Raw genomic sequence first — 21279 nt, 5'->3', positions numbered from 1 at the left:
TTGCCAGTCTCGTGTTTAACCATCTTCTTTTTAAATAAAGATACTTGTGTTTGAGGTTTTGGTGTGTGTGGGTAAAAAGTAAAATCTTTGCACATAAAATAAGAAACACGTAAGACCAAGAGCAGCGCGCACTCGCACTCTGGATGCGGGGAGCAAGAGGGCTAGTTGGGCTGCTCGCGCTGCCGTCCTGTGTTTCTCGGCCCTTTCTAAAACCCACGGTGACATGGGGACAGGGAGACATGAGGGTGGCTCCCCCTGGGTGTGACTCGGCGCTGGCGGCTGGGAGCAAAGGTCGCAGACTCCCTCACTGAGTCATGACTCACAGACTTACAGAATAATATTCTACTCTGCTCTAACATGGAATATTTGTTGTTCTTTTGCATTGCTATAGTAATCTTTTGGATTTTACCAATTAAAAAATAATTTTCCAAACTGATGGCATCTGTCCAAATCACTGAGTGGGTCTGCAGACCAAGCAGCACACATTGTTCCGCCAAGCAGAGGAGGAGGTCCAAGCAGTAGCGCCAAAGCAGCCCCAGCACAACAAGAACCAGCTGAGAGCCCGGAAAGACAGGTTATTAAAATGCAACGCTTTCATAATCAACAAGATACAACAAATGGGAAGCTGATGGGAAACCACATTTTGCTGTGAACATGGCTACCTTTCTCTAAATGCCGTGCATGCATGTGTCTTTAGTACCGAGGGCACGGTGGAGGAGAACAAAATGTGGACACTCCACTCAATCTTCGAAATGCCTCAGAAAATTTAACCAATTTTACTCCTAACAGCTTCAGGAAAATGAAAAAAAGAGAGAGAAGAAAAGAGAAAGAGAAATCAAGTTAAATGAGCCAAGATTTTTATTATTATTTTGTATGACAAACTTCTTGGGCTTTAATGTCCAATCACCAAATTAATGATGCAGATTCCAAAACTGATCCAGGACACAAGAACTAAAACACTCACAAAACAAAATGCAAAGAAACTGCCTATGGGAGAAACTCCAGCCCTGACGGCACCCAGAGTCCCAGGCAGGACGTCGTGGGGAACGCGGGCGTGGAGCTCTGCCTCGGCCGGTGCTCAGGGCGAGGGCTTCACTGCCAGTCTAACAGGGAAGAAGTGAAGCTCTGACGGACTAAAATATACCTGTGATTACTTAATAAATAGTAGTTTCCTAAGAAGCAATGAGGTGGCTGAGGAAGTGTCATATTTAACATAAAACAGTTAGAAAGGGAAAGCAAAAAGGAGGCGCAAGTAGAAAGATGAAAGTGAAATAGCATTACAGGAAGTGTTCTCTCTCTCTCTCTCTCTCTCTCTCTCGGACCAGCACCAGCACCTCTGCAAATGGCAGCAGAAAATAGTGTTTCCATAACTTTCCAAGAAAGAAAGCAGCTAATACTTTGAACATTAGAAAAAACAGAAATGAAAAATGCCCTTTTGTCTCATTTGTCAGAGCGTCAGAAAGACGTAAAAAGACCCCACCGCCTTTGTGAGACTCCCCAGTCCCCACAGCCGTGGCGGTGGCGGGCCCCTGAGGAAGAAGTGCCGCCCGGCCCCCGCCCCGCCGAGGCGGGGGTCAGCCCCCTCACCCCCGGGGCGGCGAGAGCTCTGCCCACAGCGCCCCATCCAGTCACAAGAGTGTGTCTGAGGTGCCCGCCAGCTTCCAACAATAAGCCTATCAATTACAGGCAGTGGGAGCTACAATCTGATTGGTTGATCAAATAAATCCTTAAAAAATGCAAAAACAAAAATGAACAAACAAAACAATGATCGCCAGAAGAGGGCTTTTCACAAAGGCTTTCTCTCTGACTCGTAACTGTAACTTCACTTCGAACTAGTCCCACATAGTCAACCCTCCGACTTACTCCAAAGGCTTTTCAGACACTATTCTTCAGTGCTGATCTACGGCACAGTTCGGTCGTACGCAGGGTTAGCTACCAAGTGCCCATGCTGAACACATTCACCCTAATGAAACGCAGTGCGTGCTAACCTCTTCACCTAGACCGAGCCCGGAGACCAGAAGGGCACACACCACCTCTCCGTCTATTTCTAGCATTTGAAAGATACTGACTTCTAAAGGCCATTCACTGCCAACGTCTATCAGTTGAACTTAATCAACATTTATTTCAGTTTTATTGTACTGCTTTAAAACAAATGAAACAGGAAGAAGCAGGCGTGCGCTGCGCCCCAGCACCTCTCTACCTCAGCACCTGCAGGAGGCCGAGGACGCCAGGCAAGTGCAGGGCGCGGGCCACGCTCACATCCTGGCAAGGGGTTCTCGACGAGTCGGCGTGCGCTCCTTCACCACAGTGCAAGGCATTTTAGGGTTTTAAAACGTAAACACTATGGCCTGCCATTCATATTGAAATGCCCACGGCTCTGGCGCCGTGGCTCAGGCGGTCAGAGCAGCATCCTGTGCACCAAAAGGCTGAGGGCTTGGTCCCCAGCCAGGGCACATGCCCAGGGTGCAGGTTCAATCCCTGGTTTTGGCACATACGGGAGGCAACTAATCAATGTTTCTCTCTCACATCTCTCCTCCCACCCATCCTTCCTCTCTCTCTAAAATCAATAAACATATCCTCTGATGGAGATCAAAAACAAAATTCAAATGGTCAAACTAGTCAAGAGAAAAGTAATTATGAAAGCCAGACGAAAAGCAAAAGAAAAAGCACACTGCTAAGCTGAGGATTAAAGAGCGGCCACAACATCCCTCTGGCTCCTCGTAACTTAACAAGTCACATTACCCGGCACGAAAAAAGTGAACGTGCGAACGAGGGCGCAGGGGGGCAAACCCACGAGGACGTCAGGACTGCAGAGCAGGAAGAGCCCCGGTCCCCTCCAGGAAGGGAGGCGCACGGAGACACGCTGCAGCGCGTGCACGCACAGCCGAGCGGCCGAGGGAAGCAGCTCACAGCCCAGGAGCGGCACCTCCGGGGAAGGCCTCCCAACGCCCCTACGTACAGCACAGAAACCCAGGTTATAAAACATGTAATTTGTCGTTTCCTTCCTCCCTTCCCTTATTTTCACCCATTCGAATGCTCAAGGTAATGATCATGTGTAGCTTTAAATAAAACACTTAAACCCCTGCTCCTTACAAGAGCCGAGAGGTGCACTCAACCCAAGTGTGCATCACCAGGTGCATGAGCTGAGAAACAGAACCTGGTCCGCACATACCACGGAGTATCGTTCAGCCTTAAAAAGGGAGGAGCACACACAATATACAGACGGCGTACCATAGAGTTGTACGCCGGAAATCTGTATCATTTCATTAACCAATGGCACCTCAGTAAACTTAAACAAGAAAAGAAGGAAACTTTGACACATGCTGTAAGACGGATGAATTCTGAGGATGTTACGCTCCATGAGATAAACCGGTCTCAAAGGACAAATGCTGTGTGATCCCACTCACGTGAGGAGGTTCCCAAGAGCAGTTGAAGCTATGGAGTCAGAAAGCAGCAAGGCTGGTGCCGGCGGCTGAGGGCAGGAAGAACGAAGAGTTCGTGTTTAATGGGCGCAGAGTTTCAGATGGGAAGGTGAAAAACTCTAGCGATGGACAGCGCGATGGCCGCACATCAGTGTGCAAGTACTTAATGCCGAAGGGTACAAACTCAAAAACGGCTAAAGTGGTCGATTTTAAGACAATGTGCCTTGCAGGTTCTCTCATTATTTCTCACAACTCTAAATTTGGCTTTCAAATAATAAAATGTTAACCACATAGCCTAAGGTCAGCTCCCTGATGGTAGAAATCAAAGTTTCTAACTCGGTATCACAGAATTGATAAATCACAGCTTTTACTTATTGCAGACCAGCAAGAACGAGTGAAGAATTAAAATCTCTCTTTGAAAAATCACTTTGTAAGGAGGAATGGTTAAGGTACACAAAACAATAAATTAAGTTCCTGTCCATGGACTCACACTACTTCGCTTCCGCAGCCTTCTTCGCGGGTCGGGCCAGCCCCGTCCGGCCCTCGCGGCCCCAGCAGCGGCGACACGGGGCTGTGCAGAGAGCACCGTGCAAGCCACAGGGGAAGCCAGCTGGCCCGCACTGGCAGCTCACCGGCCCGATCGCTCTGAAATCAAGACAGCGCACTGCGCGGTCAGCGAACACAAAAACGCCCTTTTAACGTGCTGTCATCCCGTTTGGACTTAGGCAAAACGTTAAGTGGTACTTTTCACAATGCCTCCATCTCCTTCTCAGGACTCCTGTCTGTGTGCGCGCGTGTATTCACGGAAGACTACACGATGAAAAATTTTATATTTCCATGTCATTATTTTTGACTGAAAACATGGTATTAAAAATAACATTAATAATAATAAAATAACATCAGTGGATAATCACTATTTCCGACATTAAGGCGCACTCTTCCAATGTGGATTTCTCCGTGCCGCCCCGTCCGTAAACTCTGAAATCGCGGGCCCGTAACCCGACCGAGTCCTTCAAGTCCATTACAGCACTTTAGGAGAGATGTAACATGGGGATATTTCACTCACTCGGAAGTGGGCATCAAGTTGTAAACACACGTGACAACAGAGAACCCGTCCAAAAAACATCCTGCCCTTAGTGCAAAGGAAGGTTTTTAAGGTTGTAAAAATAAATATTAACTTCAAAAAAAGCAGCTCTCTTCATCCGTCCCCATTGCTCCGGCGGCGGAGGCAGGCAGCACGGGACGCGGAGGCGCGCACGGCGGGGCGCGCCCCGCTCGGCAGGCAGGCCGAGAGGGCCCCGGCAGCAGCCGGGCACGGACGTCCGTCGCTGAGCGTCCTGGAGAGCACCGCGGGCCTGAGCCTGGGGCCCCTCCGTGAGTCCTGAATCCACCCTTCTCTTTCAAGGAGGACGACAGGAGCTCCTGGCTGGTCATCAAGCTAATCCAGGGTTTCAGCGAAAGACGCTCACCTGCTCTCCCTCCGCAGCCCCCGCCACACCCGTCACTCCCCAGAGCAGCTCCTTGCCCGAAAGCAGGGGGTCCCCCAGCCTCCCAGCGGCGTCCACAGCCAGCGTGTTTCCGCCACAGCCCAGCACCGACACGCAGAAAGGCCCGTCTCTACCAGGGACCGGAAGGGGCGGGTCTCACAGGAGCGCGTTACTGCACCTGCTGTTCACTCAAGAGAAAAACACCCGTGTGCATGGATATTCTAACAAAACCATGATGCGAGTAAAGACCCTCACACCAACTTCTTCCCAGAGCAGTCGACCGGAGGGAAGAAGTCACAGAGGGACAGACAGGGCAGATGGTCGGTTCTCTGACATGGAATGTTCAGCTCTGGGCACAGCGTATTTAAAATGGGTAAGGGAAGACTTTCCTACTTGGGGCAATGTCTCAATTCCTTATACACCTGGGGAAAACGGTTATAATTCATTTTCTTGTGCTGAAAACTCCACTTCTATTTCTTTTACACACATCAAAATCTCTAAATCACAATACCTTCTTACCTATCTGTTACATGCACATGTGTTACAATGCACTTTATCCAGGTTAGTAATCGATAATTCCCACACCCCACTAGACGGTATACTCCGTCAGAAACTCCTCACCCTGTAGCTTCAGAGTGTGTGTGTGTGTGTGTGTGTGTGTGTGTGTGTGTGATGAACTTCATCTCCCCTAGGCCCACAGGCAAGAGAAAGAAACACACAGGTGTCTGCAAATAGCTTGGACACAAACGTTCACAGCAGCATTATTTATACCAAAAAGTGGAAAAAGCCAAAATACCCATCAGCCAACAAATGGATGAACAAAATGTGGCCTAGCCCCACGAGGGAACACTGTTCGACACCAGCAGCACTACATGGGGCGAGCCTGGAAAATAGGCAGACTGAAAGGAGCCAGTCCCAAAGGGCACAAGTCCACGGAGAAAGAAAGCAGACCGGCGGCTTCCCGGAGCCGGCGGGGCGGGGGCGGGGACACGGGGACGGGGAGTAACTGCCACCAAACGGGTAGGCGGCCTCTCCTGGGACGACGGACTCACAGCTGACAGGTCGCAACCTGCACTCCTGATGCCCCGTCTAATGCCCCCCAACGTCCCCACCCCAGCGAGGGGAGCCACCACGAGAGGCCTGTGGCCCCACGAGCAGCGATGCCTCCCCCTTCGCTCCCCTTCACGCCTCACTCCCCGCCGTCTTGCCATCGGCAAGCCCTGTGTTTCCGCCTTCCAACAGGGACCCTCCCCTCCCCACAGACAGCCGCCCGCAAGCGCTTACACACGGGAGGCTCCGACTGCGCCCCGGCCCTGCGCCACGGCCTCCACGTGGCTCACCGCTGCTTCGAAGGTTAGGCCCGGGCCCGAACTCAGGCTAAAAGGCTCTGCCGCCCTCTGCCCCGCCAACACCAGTGCGCGCCCCGCCCCCTTGCTGACCGCGCCCCAGCCGTGAGGACCTCCTTTCCACCCCGCGCAGACTCGCTGTCCGCCCGGGGCCCCGGCCGGGGACGTCCTTCCCTCGCATTTTCTTGTGGTCACTTGCCGTCATCCTCAGAGAGGCCCGTCCAACGGGACCCACTGCAGTCCCCGGGCTGAGAGCTGTGTGACTTCCTTCACGGCCGCCAGCGGGGCCCTGGCTGGCCCACGGCTCCCACGGCTCCTCCAGCCCCTCCGGCCCCGGGCACCGCCCCCCACCCCCGGCCCGCCGCGCCTCCAGGGCCGAGGGCTGAGCGAGCACACAGCAGGCGCTCGGTACGTATCTGCTGGTGGCCGTGCGGCAGGCAGTGGGGGGAGAGGAAGAGAAGGCGAGACCACGAGGCACCTGGAGAGGCAGAGTTGGGGCTCGGAAGTGCCAGCATAAAGGCCGCCCAATGTCTACTCAGGAACAACAAAAGCTCGCCACTGGCAGGGGTGTAGAGAAGATGTCGTCTTCTCCTAGCGCTCGGACGTCTGACTTCAGACACAGCCGGGTGTCCGGGGTTCGGCCGCCGGCGGAGCAGAGGCCGGCGCCAGCAATCGACTGCTGCCGGGGCGCAGAGCAGCTGCACCGAGGCGTGGGAGGCGTGGGAGGCCCCACGTGTCGAGGGAGAAAGCGAAACCGGCTCTGCTCACACCCACCCCACGGAGGCTTCGGGTCGGTTCCCTGCTTTTCTCAGGGAGCAAAGTGACCCTCTGTGGGGGACTTAGAGAAACAAACTGAAGAACGACACAGAGGTTCAAGAAAACTGTTGATGCCACGGGGCTCCCGGGAAACCTCCCTCCCGGGACAGCCAACGAGCCCCAGGGGCGGCGACAGGAGGCGAAGGCAGGCGCAGGAAAGGAGCGCCGGGGCGGTGAACCTGCGGCCCCACGACGCAACGCCCTGCGCTACCCGCCCGCCTCGCCAGCGCTTGCGCCTCGTCCCCGCTCTGCCCTCGGCTTCCCCGTAGTGGCGCTTCCCCCCGTGATTAGATAGCGTATAGCTTGGAATCCATGAAGCTGCCTGCAGAGTCTTTTATTTATGCAGAGAAATGGAATGAACTTCAACAGACAGAAGGGAAATGGCTCATTTGGACTGTGAACTGAAGATTCCCCGGGCTTCCCTCTCAGGTAGAAAAAGAACTCTACTCCAGACGTCCCCAAGTGATGTCATTCTGGCTGCCACTCCTGAGGAATGAAATTTCCTTCCCAATTCTCCGCTTCCTCCCCGCCTCCCCCTACTGCTGGAGGCGTGCACACATCCTAGAAAGAACACGGCGCAGGGACGGTGGCCGGGCATCTGCTATCACCCACGGTGGGTTGGCAATCCAGCAGCTCGGCCCTGACTGCCTGCACAAATTAAGGAAAATACACATAAAACAAAGCAAACCCAGCCGTCCCCTGGACCACCTGAGAAGGGGCAGGGTCCCCGTGGTCTCGCCTCGTCAAGGCCAGGCCCACAGGGCCCCCTCCTGCAGGCCTGTCGGGGCGAGAGCCACTACCGCGGCACTGCGCCCGCCAAGACCCAGCACATGCGGTGCCGCTCCCCGGTCCCAGCTGCACGGGACTGCCTTGCCTGCCCCAGCTGGTCTCCCGCCTCCCCAGCCTCCTGCGGGCCCTCGGGGGGAAATGGAGCCCTGGGCCCGGCAGCCCCAGCGCCCAGGCCCGCTCGCCTCGCCATGGTTCCTCTGCTCCTTGCGGATCCTTCTCCTCTGCCTCCAAATCAGCTACGGTTTTATTTAGACCAAAGTTAATTCCCTGAGCCTGGCGAATCCCTGAAATTAGTCCTGAGTGTGTGTGTGCCTCTCTCTCTTTTTTCCTGTTTTATTAAACGAGGAAGATTCTACCTATTATCTCCATTTAGTCTTTCACTCGAAGGCACAGCTGTTTCCCCTTCCCCACTTGGCCCGTGTCTGCTGACTAGTGACTAGGCGGCTGGCGAGGGGCGGGGGGCAGGGGGCCAGCCCTTGCGCCCGCCCAGCCCCTCATCCCGCCTGCCCACAGCCCTTCCCTCCGTCCTCAGGCTCTCGGCTGCTCGGCCCTGCACTGCGGAGCACAGCAGCCCCGCCCCGTGCAAACCGCAGGGCGAAGGGGGCCCACCGCCGCCTCATCCCTCACAACGCAGGCACCCCAGCCACGGGCCCAGTCTCTCCTTTGTGATCTTCTCCATCATTTCCGTCAAGACTAATTGCCAAGAAACGGTAACTAGGTGCGTGACCTGTTTCCTAGGTAAGGAGGCCCAGGGTCGCGGAACTTAGGGGGTCTGCCCAAGGTCACGAGGACTCGGAGCAGCGGGGACAGGCTGAGCCCCAGCCGCCTGGTGCCAGCGCCCCTGCCCGCGCACGGTTTCCCCGGCCCCTTGCTCGAGGACCACGCCCAGTCTTCAGTGGCCTTTGAGATACTTCAGCCTGAACAAGACGGCTTGTGCCCCAAACACATCGATCTGTCACCTTCCTTCATCAAAATCAGTTCTTGATTCTGACTTCCAATTTGTCACAGCACGTGAGAATTACAGGTTCCCCCTGCGGAGCCCTGGAAGTGCGCGCGACCCGCGCCACGCGGGGGCCTCCCTGGGCACGCTGCCCTCGGCCCACCCCCGACTCCTCGGCGCTGTGCGCACTGTCCCGGGGCCCTCCTTAACCGCATGCCCGCCACGCGGGGGCCCGCGGTCCGAGCTTGGCGATCAGAGCCCTTCGTGGTTCGGGCTTTTCCTCATTTCCCGCAGCTTCTCTTTCCTTCGCCCACAGAGGGACCTTGGCTCTTCCCCGGCCCGTGAGCTGTCCTCCCTTCCACCCACGTTAATTTCCTCCTCAGCGCTACGTCACTTGCTCCCACAGCCACAGGCCATCAGTCGCTGCGCCGACGCGCTGCCCCACGCTCCCCTGCCGCTCCCCTCGTCCCCGCTGCCATTCTGGGCGTCCCCGGGCCTTCAGGCTCTGAGGCTTCCGTCGGAACGGCCCTCCTTTCTCAGCCCCACGCCGCCAGCAGCTTGCCCTGGACAGGAGCGATGCACACGCTCTGTCCTGAGTTCTTCTGGGGACAACGCTGGCCTGTGCCCTCCAGCGGCCACATGCGACGCAGGCTGCCAGGCTCCCCACGACTCAACGGTGAACTCCCAAAGGCACAGCTTCACACGGGTGCAGAGGGCGGCAGAGCTCCTGTTCCTCAGGACACAGCAGGTGTGACGTGGTGGGAAGAGAAGCCCCGAGGCCTGGGGTTACTGCCCCAGAGCCCCAGGGAAAGGCCGCCCCAGGCACTTCACTCGGCTCCCTGAATCCCCCTATCGGCCAGGAATGCCGCCCCGCCCGCCGCGGGCCGGCAGGGAGCGCAGAGGGCTCTGCAAGCAGCTCCAACAGGCCACTTGGGGGTGAGAGGCCTCACCGCGCCCGCACGGACCTGCCGCCGCCCTCACCCACACTCACCCACGCCCGGCAGTGCTGGGGGCTCACTTAGGCCACGGCTCAGATCCGAATGGAACGCTCAATGAGGGTTCCAAGACTCACCCCTCACCCCACAGCGCCCCGGAGCCTGCGGCAGGAGCAGAGCTAGGCTCTCAAAGCTCAGCGCTATTTTTAGAGCTGACCCCGTGTGTGTTCACCATGTATTTCCAACATGGGGATCTCTAAAGTTGGATCCCTTTTTTGGTTCAGATTATTCCAAAGCATATTTATACCTTAAAATCTCCTACCTAAAATAACTTCTCGAAGTTTACAAATGATGAACAACTACTTACTGAAATAAAGTGCTACTCGTGTAAAGTGTAACCGTCTCGGCCACCCCAGCACCCGTCCGCGCGTCGGGGCCCCTCCGCGTGTCGTCGCGGGCGGGCGGGCGGCCGCGGCCGCGAGGGAGGGCCGGCGACAGGCGGCCCACTGACTGGCTCTCCGTTACTCTAGAACAGGCTGTGCATATATTTTTCTTTCAAACAGACGTAAGGTTAACAATTAAATTTTGTTTTCCCTATGATCAAAAAGATGCACAGGACCCAGGGGGAAAAGTCAACCCAGAGAATGTTTTTTTTTCCCTTTTCAAAAATAATTCCCAAAGCAAATATTGGCAAGAAGGAGGCCTCCATCCCACCTGCAGGAGACAAAGAGGTCTCTTTGACAGCTTTTTTTTCCCTTCTCCAACTCCACGAGAATGAAAACCGGCCTGGAGTTAGGATACCTGCGCAGGGAACAGGGTGGACTTGGCCTGTGGAACTCCGCGCGAGGCCGCGCTCGCGGCTCCCTGCCTGCCCCTAAGACCAGGCCGGCCCTGGGCCCCGGCAAGGCTGCTCCCCACCCAAAGCTCCTTGCTCGCCCCCAGAAGGCTCCGCCGCAGCCCTGCGCACAGGCCGAGCAGAACATTTCCCCTTTAAGCTGCAAGTTACGCAGTTCTTAATAAAACTGGGAAGGGGCTTACAAATTGATTTTTATAGCCTCCAAGACTTTTACAAATAGGGGGAAATACTGCATGACAGACCCAGCTACTGAGGTTAGATAGTATTTAAATTGAAGTGTCTTTAAGTGAATGAGAGATTTTTTCATTATCTAAGAGAATAAATGACCATTTTCCAACTACCAGCTTCTGCTAAATTGTATCACAAAATTTGTCTATTAAATTTTGAGCTTTTCTTAAAAAAAATGTTTTTAAAGGCAACAGCTGGGAACTGTGTATACAAATCTTCCTGCTGAAAGTCCTAGGTCCTGCCTGTGACCCTTCACCGTAACAAAGCACAGTTCTGGAGTCACCCCCGCACCCGTCCCCTCCCAGCTCTGCGAGGGCGCCAGGAGTCGTGCTCCCGGACCCTGCGCGTGCCGTCAACTGTTCCTTGAGGGACGGCGAACGCGCGGGGCCTCCCGCCTGTGGCTGGAGCAGAGCCCTGCCAGCCCGACCTGCCAGCCCGACCTGCGCCCCAGCCACAGAGCCAGCTTGGCCGGGCGGCTGAGGGAGGGTCCTCGCTTTCCCTGTGGATAAACACAGACTTGGTCCTTCAGGCGCTTTCTTGCAGGTTCATTTTTTAAAATCTCTCATTGTCCCCTTCCTTCCTTAATCTCCCGCTTAGTCACTCAATTTATTTTTTGGGTTGCCCCAAAGCCAAATAAAACAAAAGCGAGGCTGATAAGAGCTTGCTATTCCTCTCCTATCAGCTGTTTATCTCTAATGACTCAGGCTGAAAACCCCCACAGCCCCTCACTTCCTGCCTTCCGGCAGGTCTGGCCGTGCAGCAGTAGGGGGGGGGGCGGCGGCCTGCGGGGCGCCCGGGGGACTCGGGGGAGGGCGACCGCACCGCGGGGTTGGGAGGTGCCCCTGGGCTTCCAGGGCCGCCCTGCAGGGGCCCTTCCTGGCTTCCCGGCTTCTCGCAAATTTTTTTATAATATCCTATCAATTTGTATCTTTTCTATCCACCTTTCCACACAAACCTGGTTATTTTTCAAAGCCACCAGTGCAGACCTCAACTCCTCGGGTATATCTTCCCTTTCCCTCCACCCCCTGCCCTCTGCCTCCCCTCATGGGGGACCCCCGACTCTGACCCGGCGGGGCCAGCCCCTCCCCCTCAGTCCTGCCTTTGTTTACCCACAGCTTAGCAGAAGGTCTGGATCCAGGTGAGTACATGGGGATTTTTTGGTTTGTTTTTCAATTGAAACTAATATTTAGAATCGCTCCCCTCAAATTGTTTCATTAGGTTACTTAAATGTCACTGGTGAAAATGTTCAAAACCTGCAGGATGAAACCTGGCAATATTTATCAAGAATTCTGAAAACTCAATCCTCTAACCTATAAGCTCTCCTTTAAGAATATTTCCTAAAAATCAGATATCTGAAAACAAACTTTACTATTGTCATTTATCAGAGCAAAGAACAACTTTAAAAAAAAACTCACAATACTAAACTGATGTTTTACTCACTGAAGTATAATTGATAAAGAATTCAAAGAATGTTTAGTAACATAGAAAATTTTACAATATTAAGCAGTGTATTTTGTGTATTTTAACTAAAATTGTGTATTTTAGTCCAGTATTCTGACAAACTTAAAAAAAAAGGAAAGAAGACAAAACGTGAACAGTAACTGGGGAAGCTGAACTATAAATATGTCTTCTTTCCAGTTTTCTGTATTTCCCCAGATTCTGTATTTTACAATGTAATTTTAAATGTATTTATACAAATTCATAACAAATATCAAAAATATATTTCAGAGGTAACTCTAAATTGTACAAGTCTCTCTGTACCTAACCAATATTTATGTACAATCTTTCATATAAAAACATATACAACCTGCTTAATTAAAATAATAGAACATTTATCATGGCTAAAGGTTCTACAAAATATTCAGCTGACCTACTTTTCCCAAATCACTTTTGCCACATGATTATAGCCTTTAGGTTGCCATTTAAAAATATAAATGGTCTATTTGGGACGCCACTTTCTAAAATAACGTCTGTGCGCGCGCAGCGACAGTTGCTGAAGCTGAATCGCAGCCCCCGGCTCCGCGCGGAGGCCCAGGAAGCGCCCCCCCGCGAGCGTTCTGCGCGCCCCGTTCTGCGCGCCCCGAGCCCGAGGCACGGCCACGGCGGCCCCCGCCCCGCGCCCCCGGCCTCCTACCGGCCACAGCGTCTCTGCAGCGACAGAGGCGGCCGTGGGGACAGCTGGCCTCTCACTGTCTTTGCTAAAAAACCAAATAATCTCTATAAGCGAATAATTGCCATCCATCATTTTTAAACCCAAAGCTCTCTGAAGTTATCACCAAAATGTTTTTAAAAATGGACTTCCTTAAAATGTAAGTGTAAAAGCGGAGAGCGGACCAAAGAGCCAGTGAAAGTGGGAGGAGGCCGCACGTGGGAGGGCGCACGCCCGGCCCGGCCCGGCCCCCTCGCCCCCGGCGCCCCGTCCGCCAGGCCGCCGCCCTCGGGCCCGCGGGCGGGAGCGGAGGGACGTCCTCGGCCCGGCGGCTGTGCTCTGGGTCAAGCGGGACTAAGCATCTGTAAGCACATACCCGTCGCACCGAAGGTTCTCTCTACACAACGGCTGATACAATTTCGATTTGTTATCGTTATTGACTTTGGGAGTAATAAAGTCCCAAGAAGTTAAAAGGAGAATGCGGTCCCAGAGCAGGGCTCCTCCAGGAAAGAGAACCGGGGACGCGTGTCCCCTGTTCCAGCGGGATGACAGCCGCGGGCCTCCCCAGCCTCGGGCGGGCGAGGGACACAGTGCGGCGTTGAAAGGTCCACGAATGTATCTCAACAAGCACTGTTGTATCTACCTCCAGCGGAGTGGTAGAAATTTTGTCACCTTAACCATTGTTCTACTTCATTTAAAACTGTTTTATTCTAAAAATAACTTTATAGTTGCAAATTTACTCAATGAATAAAATAATACTTTCATTACAATGAGATACATAACCCATTTGAACAATCTTTTCAAACTGTTTACATTTAGTACTTAACGCCATGTGCATTATGGTTATAAAATTTTATTTAAATCCATCTTATATAAAAGATGGACTTTTTCATCCCCCTAGGCAGAAATGATCCTTCCCTCCTTTGAAAATCTGCAGCATTTTATTCACGCCAGACTTCAGCACCGTTTACGTCTTCCATGGCGTTTATTTGTGTAGGTAAGCCTTATTTTTCCTAAATATTTAATATTTCCTATATTTTTATTAAGTAAAAATATTTCCTAAATATTTATTAAATAAAAACACAGAAAATAAGGTTACATATGTGAATGTGCTTAATAATCTATAAAGTAGCAGGAATTATGTTGCTACTATAAAGGTATTGTTTTAGAGTAAAAACATTGCTAGCCTTCATTTAAGTATCACAGTAAAGTAACACTAAATGATACTATGAGAACTTAAAAGATTTAGTACATCTCTTATGTAAGCAATCGTTAATTAGCTGCCAGTAATTTATTAAAACCCTGTACACGCTGAGCCCTGACAAGAGGAGGAGGGCGGAGGCTGAGAACCCCAGGGCTCCTGTGCCCGGGCGCCCGGGCTCCCGGGCCCGCGGCTCCCCCGCCCGCGGCCGCGTGGTGACTGCAGGGCGGCGGGCGTGAGGGTGGGAGAGCCACCGGAAGCAACACAATAGAAAAGGGACAAAAAAGAGTTAAAAACATTTTGGAGAAGAAATATGGGTTAGGAGAGCTTAGTATTCTATATCATGAGTTGCAGTCTAAGTAGTTACATAAATTCTGTACGTATATATTGTTAGAAAAAGAAAAAAACCCCAACCCAGTGAGAGAAACTGGCAGCTGGCCTGCCTCAGCGTTAGCCCAAGGAAAAGACTTTTAAAAATTAATTAAAATTCTAGTTAACAAAAGAAGTTAAATGACCGAGAAAATACTAGTATGTGCTTCCTAGTAATTCACAATCAACATTAAAAGAACCTATAAAACGCACTGAACTGCTAAAGTTTAACTTTCGCACCGAGCTGGCTCAGGACGTCCATGGACACGAGAAGCGCCGATCTAACTGGGCGCCCGACCGCGGTTCTCGGGGTGCTCCGTCTCTGCTGCACGGGCAGGCAGGCAGTCGCCGGCGCTAGTCATCAGCATGGCAACCAGGTGCCCCCACCGCGTTCTTTGCTTCGTTTAATGATGCTGAGGACAGAAAGGGTTTTCATGGTCTCCTGGAAGGACGGATATACACTTTCATTTCTATCTCCTAACGAGTTCTGAATATCAATATTCTCTCTCACCAAAAGCAGGAAATAAATGTCTAACATCAAGATCTATGTAAGAATGTAAATACAATTAAACACAGCGAAAGAACACAAAATGAGAAGGATGACACATACCACGTTGGGCCTGATAATTGAAGAGTTGGAGAGAGTCTATGTACAAAAATAAAAATGATTTTGTACAATTTTTCTTAAAATATTATTGGAGCCAAGAAACTTTTAAAAATTAACATTACTTTGTCCAATGAGTTCCAACTTGTCAAATCAATAATGTAAATTCAGAACAAGTTCTCTCATCTCTATTGTTTCAGATCTATTTCTACTTCAAGACAAGTAACCAAGAGGCTGAGAAATTACAGTAATTTCTGGATTGTCTAAATGCCAAAAAAGAAAAAGATAACTAGAGTTAGTTACTGACATGCCCATTTTACATAAAGAAAAACTCAGGGACATATATGCAACCTTCAGATTTCAGAGCTGAGACCTAATTTTGTGTTCATGGTCAGTTTTATAAAGTCACCTACTTAGGAATTAACAAAACTAGTAAAATCAAAGACTACCAAAATGATGTAACTATTTCATCTGAAGTTTTACAGAAATATAAAATGAAACCCTTTTCTAAATTCTGCAACAGAGTAGAGGAAAAATATACTTATCTTAGCATGTATTCTTTCATTAGATTTCACAGAACAGTGACTTCTGGCACGTCAGACTGTATGTGATCAGAAGTGGTTCCTAATGATCACAAAATGCCCTGGGAGATGAACGTCCAGTCACCGCGACCGTGAAACGTCTCTCACCACAGGGAGGCCGTAACAGGTGACATCACCCCATGACCCGTTTCTGAAGACCTCTGCCCTCTGAACCGTCAGCCACAGCCCTGCGCGGACCTTCCCGAACCTGACAACACCCTACAGTTACAATCACATCCAAACTGACAGACTCCCAAGGCAGCAGGCCAAACCGGCACTAGGTACTGATCTCATGGTTAAAAATACGAGATAAATTTCCAGTATCACTATCCTGCATTACCCCACATTATGCCTTTTAGTCCTAACACAAAGCTTCTTGGAAGACAGAAATTTCACATGAAATATCTGAGACGTTTCCACATTACTTATTATTAAAACAGGCCCAATGATGTGTGAGTGTGCTTATCTAGCTGATCGGTGTTACATAAGGAACGCCCTGTGCACACATGTGTTAACGCAAAAGGAAAGAAATGCTTCAAGACTCCGAGTCTCCCGAATATGGTGTGTGACTAACAGCTGAGAGGAAACGCGCGGCCGGTCTGGTCTGCGGGGGCCGCCGAGGCCCAGGCCCAGGGGGTGCCCGCCACAGCGCCGGCGGGGGGGCGGGGTGCAGGCTTCTGCAGGAATGTGGCCACATTTTTGGCAATTCCCCTGTGGTCTTGGATGACAATTACTGACAATGGCCTTTCTTTTTCAGTTGAAATCTTACATTTAAAGAATATTATCTGAGTTGAAGGACCTGCCTGGTCTTTAAAACAAACAGACTTAAAGCTTGTACTTAAAAAGGCATGTGGCATTTCAACTAAAACAAAAAATTACATGTTCCACAAAAACTGCCACATGCAGCCAAAACAAAACAAAACAAAAAAACGAATGAACAAAAACAGTACCTTAGAAAAAAATAAGCGTGCTGCTTCACATTTCATTCTACACTTCCCTTTAAATATATTAGTTAAATTGTTTTGTGAAAGTGGTGTTTTAGGATCACTGTGTCCAGAGCACGGAGCGCTTTTCAAGGAGAATGCATCCTCCAGAGCATGTGCTCTCCGCACAGTGATTACAGATCACTGCACGCCAGTACCTGCCTGTCCCTCCGAATGACCGAGGTACCCAGCTCCTCCCCAAAACACTCAAGGGCCACGTGTGATCCCGGTTACTCTCCCGAGCCATCCTGGGTCCCCAACGCTGTGGAATGTTATACTACAAAATGAAAGTAGTAATTCAATTGGGTACAGATTAAACAAGTGTATTCATTCAAAGGTACAAATATTCTATAACCAGCTCTAATTGTTTTGATGATATTAAATAAATTAAACATTTTAAAGGAAAAGTACTGTCCTGTTTTACAGGTGAGCAGTAATAACAGGAAAACTGATACAGCACTTTGCTAGTTAAGAAGTGGTTCTGACAAATTTCAATGAATCCTCACCACAGCCCTGGCGCCTTCTGGACACTTAACCGCCCCCCCACCATGCCCCCCCCCCCCCCCGCCTTTTTTGATAAAGAACCTGAGGTCAAAAAAGGTGAGCGACTGGCCGGCTTTACCTGCTCTGCAGCAGAGCCAAGGACCATGCGCAGCTCCCACGGCTAAAGGGGCTGGCGCCGCCTCTGCGACTGGCCCGCCCTCCCCTCCACCGTGAGCACGACCCACGAGCACGACCCACGGGGGCGACAGCCGCCGCAGCCGCCCCGCGCACCTCCCGGAGCAGGTGCGGACGCGGGGGTTGACTCGAGCCCCACAAAAGGAAGTGCTCCGTTATCGCCCCATTTTGAAGGTAAGGAAATCAAGGCCTCCGGGAAGTACCTGCGGCGGCGGCGCACAGGCAGCAGGTGAGGAGCCTGCTGCTGCTCCAGCGGCGCAGGGGCCGGTCCCTCCGCGCGGCACCCTCCCTGCCTCTCCCACCGCGAGGGGCGCAGCGACCGACGGCGGGCGTGCAGGGGGCGCAGGGCACGCTGCCGGGGCAGTAGGGGGCGCAGGGCGGGAGCCCGCAGGCTGCCGATGCCTACCCCTGCCCCCTCCTACCGCAGCCCCGAGGGGCCTGCCCCCGCGAGCAGAGGGAGGGGGCCGGCCTGCCAGCCAGCAGCAGATGGATGGGAGGCGCCGGGAAGCGCAGGTGACCCGGATTGGCGCGGGCTCTGCAGGAAGTGCGACCCCCTCGCGCCCCACCTGCCCAGGCACAGGAAGAGGTCAGACTGGCACTGAGAGAGTTGGGCCTCGCGTTCATTGTGTTTAAAACTAAAGTGTTGCTCACAGTTTAGCAGCTTCTCTCTGCAGAACACAGTCCTCCGGGCGAAGACGCCGGAAGGGGCACACCTGGGCCAGAGGGCGCCTCCCAGCCGCCAGCCCCCCAGCGCTGCCCGGCCCTGCCACCGCCTCGAGCGCGGGGCCCCTCAGAATCAGAATCACAACCACCGCCCCCCGCCACTACACTGAAACGCCGGCTTCCACTAGAGACCGTGTTCAGAGGAACGTGCAACAGAGGACGACATCACCGCAGGGACCCAACACCCCGACACCGGGGCCTGCGCAGGGCGCCGGGCAGAAGGCAAGGTAAACCCTCGGGGACGGTCTTCTCACTCACAGCAAAATCAACCACCAGGTCACTGAGATGGGCTTACACTACGGCATTTCGTTCATTTCATTTCATTTTTCTTTCATTACACCATAAATTCCCAGGGAAATAAATACCTTAGACACGTGCTCACAGTAACTGGGATGCCTCACATTTCAGCAGAAGTACTTTTGCATGAGTGCAAAGAAGTCACCAGAGCGCAGAGAGCCCTCCAAGTTTTCTGCTTATGTCAACAGCTATTTCATGAGCATGAATTATCTCTGTGGCTACTAAGCATGTGCAAAACACATTCCAGGTCTGTGAGCCATCTCCACGCGGTGGGCCAAGCGAAGGTCTGCGCGGCGCACGGCAACAGCGGCAGCGGCGGCTGGGCTGCCCCGAGTGGAGCAGGCGGAGCTCGCTCCCAAAGCCCTCAGTGTTAACTATACCTCGATGAATTAAGTTCAAGTGTAACTACGACTGAAATATATGATTCACCCGCGCTCTGACCTATTTTTCCTCTCAAAAGCAAAAGGGAATGACAGTTGCAAGCCTTTTATTTTCCATTCCAGCGTTTTTCTGAAAGTTATTTCAGAGTACAGCTAAAAGCAAGATGCATTCAGTGACATTTATTTGCTTTATAATTATTGTTATTTATGTTATTGCCCATACGACAGATAGAATTTTTATAACAACTTGTTAAATTATTTGTTCATTTATTTTGAAACTGCACAGTCCAAGCGGCCGTCAGAAGGCACTAATCTCCATATGTAACACACTATCTAAGCCTGTCATTCAGTTAAAACTATGTGATGTACTTACGTACCAGAGGGCCAACCATGGGCATGAGAAATACAAAATCAACACCTACACATACTGGAAACACCTACCCCTGGCAGAAAGCTTCTTGGTGTTGATGATTTTGGCAGCATATTCTTGACCAGTAGGGATTTTCATACATCTCCTCACCACCGAAAAAGCCCCCCTGAAAATTAAAAATTACCAGGTATTCAATATAATCATCTCTAATAGTCTGTTGAAAATTACAACAATGGAACATTTTCATTGAATTTAGTAAATTTTCAAGTATCAGTGCACTACAGGAATATCCAGAAAATGACCAACTCTTCCTGGAAATCCGGACCTTCTTTAATACTGAGAAATAAAAGTAAATTTTGTTGAACTGGGAGCACACATTATTAATCAACAAAATGAAAGGGACTGCCAATTATGAGGCTCTTGTTTGCACATGAAATCTGAGAACCTTTTACAATTCACTCTCACACAGCACCAAATGCTTGGAGACAAAATCCTGCAAAGAGCAGAGCTGAGGAAGAGCAGCAAAAATCTGCTGCCTATTTATTTTGGTAGGGAAAAAATTAATGTGGCTCCAAGTAAGTAAACATGGCGATTGTTTTCATTAAAATAGAAATACTGGGAACATTTGCGCGGTTTAACAAATCCTGGTACGGTGATTTCTCTGTGCCCTGTTTGGGGCTGGGGGAGGGGCGAGGTTTGAATTAAGCTGCTGTTCCGACATATTCTCCATGCTTTAACAGCAAACAATGCATAAACATATAAGCATACAATGTTCATTCCATTTAAAAGATATTTCCATTTCCTTAATTCCGCTGCATAAAACATCACCACACACCGCACCCTTTCAGCAGCAATAGTGGAAACAGGCAGAGGACTGGGTTTGGGTCAGATGCTGCATAAATCGTAAATCAGCATCCCGGTCGCTTGGGGGTCCCAGTGCACAGCCCGACCCTCAGCAGGTCCCCGTCCCTCCTTGAACACCTCCAGCCCCTGGGTCCCCAAGCCCTGGGCTTCAGCAGGTCCCTGTCCCTCCCTGCACACCTCCAGTCCCTGGGTCCCCGGGCAGGGCCTCGGCGGGTCCCTGTCCCCTCCCTACACGTCTCCAGCGGTCCTGCAGGTCCGAGCACCGCTAGGCCACCCAGGGGGCTCTCCCGCCGAGTGGAAGTCCTCCAGGGACGAAGAGGATCCGCGCGAGCCCTGCGAGGGGACGGTGAGCGTGTCACCGGGCCGAGGGTGAAAGGGGCGCGGGCAGGGTCGGGCTGGTCTGGGCGACCCCTCTCTGGACGTGGAATTCCGGGCGTCAGGAACGCGGCACCGCGGGGCTAGCGCCACTCGTCCGCGAGTGGTCGCTCCGCAGCTCCCACGGCATCTCCGCTTACAGAAGAGGGTCTGCGCTGCGTCCACACGGACTCCCGGGGTGACGGCTCCGAGGCAGGCGGGCGGGCGGACGCGTGCAGGGCCCCTGGCCCGACCCCCTACCCCGGACAGCCCCCTCCCCGGCCCCCGCCTCCCCGGCGCCGCGCTTACTTTCCGAGCTCCTCGAAGAGCTGGTACTCGTCCGTGAACCGGGTGCAGGTGGTGGTGGAGGCCATCCTGGGGTCGGGCCGTCCCCGGGCCCGCTCGCCGTCCGCGTCCGAGAGTGGCCGGCCGCGGGGATCGCGCGGGGCGGCGGTGACCGCAGAGGGCGCCTCCTCCTGCGCTCGGCCCGGCTGCCCCTCTGGACGCCGCACGGCTCTCTTCCAGCCTCCCTCCCGCACGCAGGGGCAGAGCGCTCAGGAACAGGGGCCGGGAAATGGCAAACAGCCGGCGCGGGCGAGCCGCGAGCAGCCAGCAGCTGCGAAAGATCCGCGGGCCGGCGGGCGGGGCGGAGGAAGCGAGCCGGGGCGGAGGCTCGGGGCCGGGGCGGAGCCGGGGCGGGACTCCAGCCCTGGGGGCGGGGCCTGGAGGCGGGGCGGGCCCAAGGGCGGGGCATGGCGCGAAATGGGGGTAGAAGAAACTGGCGCCCTGGGGTCCGACCGCCTCCCGCCTCGAGGCGGCCCCAGCCCGTCCCCTCGCGGGTCTCGGGGGTGACCGCGCGACGGGGAGGCCGAGACGCCGACTGGACTGAAGACTGAGCGGCGCGTGA

General features: G+C 52.8%; 1 protein-coding gene across 5 annotated transcripts in view; it reads right to left on the bottom strand.

Moving 5' to 3' along the window:
- CAMK2D (calcium/calmodulin dependent protein kinase II delta) overlaps positions 1–21052 on the bottom strand; it is a 128494-nt gene extending 107442 nt beyond the window's left edge. For all 5 annotated transcript variants that reach the window (XM_054563654.1, XM_054563660.1, XM_054563668.1 and 2 more), the window contains exons 1-2: positions 20682–21052; positions 19226–19320 (exon numbers count right to left, since the gene is read on the bottom strand). In XM_054563654.1, coding sequence (XP_054419629.1) covers positions 19226–19320; positions 20682–20746 — 160 coding nt within the window. In that variant the 5' untranslated portion in view covers positions 20747–21052. The remainder of the gene's footprint in view (positions 1–19225; positions 19321–20681) is intronic.
- Positions 21053–21279: the final 227 nt, after the last annotated feature.

The sequence above is a fragment of the Pteronotus mesoamericanus genome, unplaced genomic scaffold (genome assembly GCF_021234165.1).
Source record: "Pteronotus mesoamericanus isolate MK-2021 breed Mesoamerican mustached bat unplaced genomic scaffold, CSHL_Meso_final contig_163, whole genome shotgun sequence".
NCBI lineage: Eukaryota > Metazoa > Chordata > Mammalia > Chiroptera > Mormoopidae > Pteronotus > Pteronotus mesoamericanus.
This window is presented reverse-complemented; position numbering and strand designations above follow the sequence as displayed.